Consider the following 8562-nt stretch of genomic DNA (forward strand, 5'->3'; position numbering starts at 1 on the left):
CCTCTTTCCCTATCATTTCTCCAGGCTCCCAGCACCTCTTTGTCAGCCATGGTGCTGTTAGATTTTTTTTTTTTTTTAAGCTTTTTGAACTGCTTCAAGTTGCTAACTCAACAGAAGCGTAATTGGGAGGATGGAGAGGAGGAAGGTGGGGAGCTTTTTGGGGGGTTAGTGGGATACATTGGACCACCAAAAGGTCTGATGAATGACAAAGCTAACGTTAGCAAGGGAAGGGAGCAATGAAACCTCTTCAGTAGTAACCTGTTAAATCTGTTTGACCATCTTGCATGATACACCTTACTTCTTTTAATTATTTGCCTTTTTCAAGTAATTTCTTGTTGCCTATATCCTCTGGACTTTTTTCCTTTCCTCTACCACTTCTGTTTCACATATGGTTTGTTTTCTCTCCATTGTTTTACTTTCCCTCAGCTCTAGATAGCCCTACCCTCCTCATTCCTGTTGAGGGAACAGTATTCTCTGATACTATCTAGAAGTAAAAGAAGGATGAACAACCAGAAATAATGGAAGGAAAAAAGGGTCTAGTAGGTTTCTTGCAGCCTTTGGGGTAAGGCAGAGCCACCTTTACAGTAGGGATCTGCTGTGTGCCTTGAAGGGTGTACTCATGCTTAGAAATACCTGTCTTACTTAGAATCTACAAATTCCTTACTGCAAAGTATGTCTAAGTGTGAATGCACTGGCATATATGTTAAATGGTTGGCCTGCACGTTACGTTTAAGCAAGGATTTAATAGAAGCCAGGTTCTTGGAAAGGTGTGTTAGCAGAGCCTTGTTGCTATGGCACATGAACACAGAAGTAGAGGGCATAAAATTTCCTGTAAGCTCCAGCCTCAGCCAGGTGAAGCTGATCCCTAATGACTGCAGGAAGCCTTAGTTTATGAAGTGGAGAATAACTTACATCATGCATTCATTTATGGCTGTTAAAGCTATTTCAATTATAACACTCACTCAGTAATGTGCTCTTAATAAGCAAAAATGGTCTACTGCAATCCTGATAATGACAGGACAAATAGATTTGAAACCTGGGGAGTTATTTGTGGTTAATTGGTAATCTCCTGTTAGACTGAAATGCTGAGTGTAAATTGAGGCTCAATACTAAGAAATAGTGATAGCAAATAAAAAATTCTGAAGCATTAGGATTTTGCTCTAAATGGAAGAGAGGGCAGTTGCTGCTTTTAGCTTGTAAATGTTAGCATTGATACTGAAGTCCTGTTGTTAAAATTTTGTTACTAGGACATAGGTTTTCCACATCACTGCATCTCCTGCCTAAACCACTAATGCATACTTCGCCCTTCAGCTGTAGCTTAAAAGGCAGCAGTCCTGAAGGGTCTGGTAACAAGTTGGTCATGTTATACGGATGTTAACATTGCCTTTTAAAAATAATTCAGACCTGGTCAGCGCAGAATTTTGCTGGGATAGCTTAAAAATATGGTCAGGTCGCTCTATTAGAAGGTCAAACAGTTTAACCATGTTGTGACAGATATATTATAATTGGGACTCTTAACAGTGCTGTGGTGTGACTGGGTGCAAGGAATGTTTTAGAATGCATTTAAAACTAGAACGTCTTGCTTCTGTGCCTTTCCCAGGCTAGACTAGTAATAAGGTTAGCCAATTCCTTTTTTCCCCTGTCTTTAAGGTCATGGTATTATAAAAGCGTACTCAAAAACTTTGTGTTTACTTTGCCATTTTTTTGGTGTAATGACATCATGAATCAAACCTTGTTGCTGATTCATTTAGTGAGCATAGGTTTCAAAAGTAGCAAACATTTAGTAATCAAGTTTGAGACTTTGACCCAAACTTCAAAAACAGCGGGACTGCATTTGACTTGAGGGGAATTGCCAATGTTTCTGGAGACTGGGCAGGAAATGTCAAGTTATGCATCCAGACAGAACAGATTTTTTTTTTACAGCCTTTCCTCATTGCTGTTATCGTTGCAATTTAAAACCTAAGTGATTATGGAGTACATCTTGTACTAACTGATAAATTGCTGTGCTCTGTTCTAGTGGGGAAAAAAAACCAAACCCCAAAAAACCCCAGAACAAAGTTGTTGACCAAAGTAAATCACTAAGACACACTTGGTGTGTCTGCCTTGGTCACACCAAGATTATCCCACTTTCCTGTCAGTGACATTCTATTAGGTTGAAAGAAAAGAAAAATTATTAGTGCAACTCTAATAATAGAATGAACCCTATGTTCATGTCATACTGATCTAAAACGTGTTTACATCAGTACAGCTCGTGATGTCTTTCAGATCAGAAAAAGCTGTAACAATGTTAGCATAGCTATGCTTAAATTATACTGTGTACATATAATCATGAGCAGAAAGGAGAATGGCTGGGAAGAGCAGTGAGTATTTGCAGTGTACTGGTGAAGTTACATCTGGTGTACAGGCCCCTGCCAAAGTCTAAATTTACTACTTTAAAATAGGGGCGCTGCTTGGTTGAAGCTAAAATAATCTGAAGTTTGGCATTTATAATAAGATGCAAAGTTGTTGCATTTAAAAAAAAGAAAATCTGTTAGAATATGCAGATCACCTGTGGTATGTTTGGAGGGGTATTGTATTGTCCCAGAATCTGGAATGGGGTAGTCTGGAAAAATCATGCCAACTCAAATGATTCAGTACCAAAATAATTATTATTTAAAAAAAAAAGAAAAAGTTCATTTTCATTTTGAAGCCATATTTTCCTTCAAAGCCATTTCAGAAGCTTTCCTTTCCTTAAATTGCAAACTAGTTGGCATCATTACAGGAAGATTTCTAGCAAAAACAATGTTAGTATCTGAGAAGTGCTGTTAACATGATAAATGGACACTGCTAGTTTGTAATGTAATACAGGCTTGGCATTGTCTTTTGCTTTGCTTTGTGCCATTAGTCATAGAGAAAACATGATTTAAAGAGTTACATTTTAAAAACCACCAAGTGTCTTGCTGCAGAAATAGAACCCAATGGATGTTTTACTGTGAATTCTTTTTAAGCAACTTTTTCTCCTCTGACTTCAACTTTATGCAGACTTCTTGTGTTCTTGCTATACTTAGCCGTGAAGACTTCCAGCGGATTCCAGAGCTTGCCATCAATCCACTGGGAGACAGAATTATCAATGCCTTCTTTCCAGAAGGGTGAGTTCCAATGGACTGAATTTGCGAGCAGGCACAAAATTTGTAGTTTTTAATTAAAGCACAGAATTTGAATTTACTAAAATTGAACACTTCAAATTTGTCATGAAGTGTGTGTGGGTACATTGTTTCCTCAGTATGTTTTCATTCTGCAATGAGAAATACTTCACAACCTTACAAGAGTTTTGTGTGCTTTATTCACTGACAAACTCAGGCATCATGTCACAGTTTTCCACTCTTCTTGCTATGCTGAACACTTCTAAAGAAAGTCAAGGGCGTGTATGGACTTTGGTTCTTAAAGCAAACTTGTAGCAATACTGTTTTATGCTAAGTAGTATTGCAATTAACTAATTCAGTCTTGTTTTTCAGCTTTTAGCCTCTAAGTGTACCTTTCTTATTAGATCAGCTTTTTTTGTTTGTTTGGTTTTAGTTTTTGGTCACACTTAAGACATAGCTTATGGCACTTCTAACATAAATCCAAAGAGATGATCAAATTGGCAGTACTGTCTCTCTTCATTATATCTCTCTAGATTGTTCTATGGAATCTGCTGCTGTTCTTGAACACATTTGTCATTACTGATTGATGAAGATCGGATTGTCTAATCAAGTCATAATACCAGCTAATACCAGGCAGGGTTTCCTGAATAGAAAGCAGAAGTCCTGGAAAGTACTTACATAGCTGGTTCCCACAGAAACTCTAGAGAAGAGAGCTAGTTGTCAGGGAGCAATGAGCGATGGCTGCCTCACAAGCAGAAGTCAAGTGTGACAGCAAAGCTGGCAGGGGCGATGTACTTGCTGACAAAGGGCACAGCACCTGAGCAAGAAAAGCAGAGCAAGTCCAGTGACTGTTGTCACATCAGCCAACAGTCCAACGGTTGCCAGACAAGTTGACAGTGGTGAAGCAAGTCTCAGGTCAATCCAGGGAATCGGGGCCCAGATCAGCAAGATACATTGCCAGACTCAGGCACAGCTGCAGGATAGCTCAGGCAAGGGCAAAGGGTGAGGGCTTGAGCTTAAATAGAGCTTGCAGGCAAGGGGAGGAGAGCCCTCAACAAGACTTCTTACAGCTTCTTTTTTTACACATCATACTTCACAACAGCGTGATCCCAGGTTGCAACTGCACTGTATCAGAGCTGGGTTTGAGCATAGGCAGCCAAACCCTGGGGAGGAGGTGGGAGTGGAAGAGTCTGCATGCTGTTAATGCTTTAGACATTCATACTGTTTACTGAAATAAAGAACTTGTATAAGCTATGCTAAAACTGACCTGCTGAAATGCTTACGCAGAGAGGACCAGGTGAATTTCCGTGGATTCATGAGGACACTAGCCCACTTCCGACCCATAGAAGATAACGAAAAGAGCAAAGACCAGAATGGACCAGAACCACTGAACAGCCGAAGTAACAAGCTCCACTGTAAGAAGTGTGAATGTTCCTATAGAAGCAATTATTCTTTTTTTGTTTTTTCTAGGAAGGGAGTGAAGGGCCTTGGGGTCTTCTGTACAGTCGTTCCCTGTGGAATGGTATCAACTAATATCTGATTTTTTTTTTTTTTTTTTTTTACATTAACTTGCAAGCTTACCTGTTCAAAATGTCAACAATTGACCCATTCTTGTACTGGAATTTGGTGGAATTGGTTGAATCTTGAGTAATGTATATGGTTTTCCAAACATCTCATAACAGAAGTGTTTCAAAATGGTTTGCATCCAAAATTATTTCAGATTTAGAAGCCACATCCTGTACATAAATGGGCTTTTCTGCTGCTTTATCCAGTCTTCCATATAATGTAGTGCTTTTTTCTCACCTTTAGCTGAGTACTTTCTTGAGTATTTGGACGTCTGCCCACAGTATGAGCAGAATGCTCTTGTTCACTAATCAAAGTTGGCAACAGTCCTCAGAGCACCTAAAACTTCTGTCATATCTGATCCAGAATATAGTCAAAGAGAATGAATGGTAACGTAAAAATGGTTGGCTCCGAAGTTAAAGGATTGAATGTATCTTAGTGGTAATTATACTTCCATGACTCAGGGCTTTGAAAAATACCTCTGCAAGCAAAGTGCTTCTGAAAGTACTCATACTGAGTATTTAAGTAAGATTTTTCACTTCTTGGCAATAATGTTATGCCTGTATGCGGTAATAACACTTTATGGAACTGAACATGAATTTTATGGTGAATTAAAATTCTAAGCTAATTCTCTTAAAATGATTTATGAATACCTACTATTATTTTTCTTAGATGAATGTATTGTTACGAAGAAAAATAATGGCACTTGAATTAAGCTGCTCGTTCTTTTCTTCCCTGTAGTTGCTTTTCGGTTATATGATCTAGATAAAGATGACAAGATTTCCAGGGATGAGCTTCTTCAGGTAAATAGCACAGGGCTGCTTTGAATGACTCCATCATGATCTTCTCTGTGACTTCACACCCATTTAGAATGAAGAGGGGAGTTAAAACAGTCTTCTCAAAAGAACTCCTGAAGGAATTTGGTGGCTAACTGCTTATCTCTGGTTTAAAGCTTTAGATATAGTATGAGACTTCAATCTCATTTGGTAGCCCAGGCTGTTCTGTCAGACTGGGAATGCTAGATTCAAATTTAAACCAGAGCGTTAGGCTAAGCAGATCCTATTGGAAATGATACCTAAATATCCGACAAATACACTAAGCCCCTTAAGAACTACCTTCTCTAACTTTCAAAGGTGCTTCTAACAGGACTTCACAAGGACAATCCTTGAGGTGGATTAGGTTGTTTGCCTGATCCTCTGTGCATCCTCTCAATAGAATAAAACAACTTGAAATTGCAGCAAAGGTAATCAAAGTTCATCAGTGCTGCATATATATATGAAACTAGGCTTGAGCTAGGAGTAATTACATACTACTAATTCTGGGAAGTAGACATGGCAGTTTGTGGTTCCTGATGTAGGACAATGATTTGCTTTTGACTGAAACTGCCCTCTTCTATCTGCACAGAAAATGCTTTACTGACTGCAGAGAGTAGTGGCAGTTACCGTTTGACTATATACTTACAAGATTCCTGTAGGCAACTATCTCAAACAGCAGATATTCAATCAAATGTTGGTATGTTTTGTGGGGAAAAAATAGACAAAAGCATTGGAACAAAATGTACTCATTCCTAGTTCCGAAAGCTTTCTCACACTTCTATCTCTTCCTGCTGTCTAGTGAAAAAGCAGGATTCTTTGTCAAAGGTGGCTACAAAAGGAAGCTGTCTTTCCTGAAAGCCTTGATGTACAAAGGACGAATAGAAGTTTGTCTAGAAATGACTTCCATGGAAATTCTCCAGGGTTGTTCTTGTATGGTGTTATTTTGACAGTATACACGAGAAAAACAGCACTAAGAATACTTCTGTTCCTATGTCAATAATGGGGGGGGGGTTGTTTAAAAAAAAATAAAAATCTGGGGACTTCTGTATGTTACAGGTATTACGGATGATGGTTGGTGTAAACATTTCGGATGAGCAGCTGGGCAGCATTGCTGACAGGACAATCCAGGAAGCTGATCAGGATGGGGATAGTGCCATCTCCTTTGCAGAGTTTGTAAAGGTTGGTAAACTACATTTTCAACGATGAAATGAAACTGCTCAGTGATGGGCAAGTCATTCAGACTTAAATGCAAATGGAAACAGAGAGGAAGTCGTTCAAATAGGCCTGCCTGCCCGCATTTGGGCAAAGCAAGCCTTCTGCTAGCTCTTTTTCTTCCTTTCTTTATCAGGACTTTTTTTTTATACTGTCAGGATACTAATAATTAGTCCATATGTTTCTTCATACTCTCACATAAGCTACAGCCCTGAATATACTGCAGAATTTTCACTTTTTTCTTTCGCAACCACTTCTTTGTATACAAGTAGCCTGACTAGTACAGTTACAACAGAGTAATTCTTCTGCTATAATTGTGCTGATCAGTTTTCACTTGTAGATTTTATCCATTAGCAACACAACTAATATCGGTATTCAAGTTCCTAGCTCTAGTCCTTTGAATTAAATCTTTTTTTAGTCAGAAATAGGTAATAGTAAGGAGCCACGATATAGTCAGTGGAGAAAGTTGTCCTATAGCAGAACAATTTCAACTACCTAATGGGATGGTATTGACAAGAGGAACCAGACTCATCTTGGAGGTGGACAAAGACAGGACAAGAGGCAACAGAAACAAGTTGCAACATGGGAAATTCTGGTTAGCTGTAAGGAAAACTTTTTACCAAGAGGATGATCATAGGTGCTGAAGATGTAGAACCTCCTTCCTTGGAGATATTTAAAACTTAATTGGACAAGACCCTGATCTAGCTGGCCCTGCTTTTTAAGCAGGAGTTGAGGGAGTTGAACTAAAAGACCTCCAGAGGTCTCTTCAGACTTAAATTACTCTGATCTTGGAACACTGAAGTTTACTGTGTGAAACAGCCTGCAGCAGACAAATGTCTTTTTACCTCAGTGTTAATAGCAATTCAGTGAATGAAGTTGCTACCCCAGTTTTACAATGATTAGCGTTAGTAATGCTGTGGTTTTGATTTTAGCTCTTCAGCGACTGCTCATGCACCTTCCTCTACTCCATTCTCCCTTCTGTTTCCTGGCCATGCATTCCCACACAATCTAATTTTGGGAATCCAAGCCTTTCTGGGCTGTTGGCAGACTGAAACTGCATTAGTTACATTTTGGTTGACAGCCTTCTTCCAGCTTTAATGGCTGAAGTTTCTTTCCTTGGAAGGACCTTAGTCTAGAATGAAAAATAGCAGTCTCTAGATGAAAGACTGGCATGCCAAATTGAAGACATCCCATGTTCCTGCTCATTTCCTCTACACTAGAGTAAGAAACCTTGTAGGAGAGAATTATGTACAGTAACTTAAGTAGCTGTTTCTGAATTTTATTGCAGGTTTTGGAGAAGGTGGATGTAGAGCAGAAAATGAGCATTCGATTTCTTCACTGATGGATGGAGAACCTTTCTACCCCTACTATATAATGAATAGAACTTCACTTTCTCCTTAGCACCTTCCCCCAGAGCATTGCTACTGGTGCATATACAATACATCTCCAACCCCTCCCTGATTTGTTCTACCAATGTGAACATTCCCTGTGCATCAGGAACAAAGGGAAATGGCTGCCATGCAACTTGGAAAGGAGCATTTTTTTTTTAATCTTTTCCTTCCATTTTTTTTACCCTTTCTCCCTTGTCTCCTGCACTACTGTTTCAGCAAAAATGTCTCTCCTTATGTACTGCTGTTTAATCTACAAACTGATTCTTCTGAGCTCTGAATCTGAGAATGGAAAAATGGGAACATGCCACAGAAGCACCCTCTGAAACACTTTGGAGACAAGCATCTACTGAAATAATAGGTGCAGTGATAATGATTCACTTTTGCTTCCAGTAGCAACACCACACTACAGCTGCCTTCCCCCCCCCCCCCTTGGCTCTTTTAATTCCAGTTTTTTTTTTC

General features: G+C 39.2%; 1 protein-coding gene across 1 annotated transcript in view; it reads left to right on the plus strand.

Annotated features, from left to right (window-relative positions):
• CHP1 (calcineurin like EF-hand protein 1) overlaps positions 1-8524 on the plus strand; it is a gene marked incomplete at its 5' end in the record, with an annotated part of 13120 nt that extends 4596 nt beyond the window's left edge. The window contains 5 exons of the mRNA XM_009277604.2: positions 3048-3128; positions 4410-4537; positions 5427-5488; positions 6557-6679; positions 8001-8524. Of these exons, the coding sequence (XP_009275879.1) occupies positions 3048-3128; positions 4410-4537; positions 5427-5488; positions 6557-6679; positions 8001-8054 (448 nt within the window). The remainder of the gene's footprint in view (positions 1-3047; positions 3129-4409; positions 4538-5426; positions 5489-6556; positions 6680-8000) is intronic.
• Positions 8525-8562: the final 38 nt, after the last annotated feature.

Source organism: Aptenodytes forsteri, unplaced genomic scaffold (assembly GCF_000699145.1).
Source record: "Aptenodytes forsteri isolate BGI_AS27 unplaced genomic scaffold, ASM69914v1 Scaffold146, whole genome shotgun sequence".
In the NCBI taxonomy this organism is placed as follows: Eukaryota; Metazoa; Chordata; class Aves; order Sphenisciformes; family Spheniscidae; genus Aptenodytes; species Aptenodytes forsteri.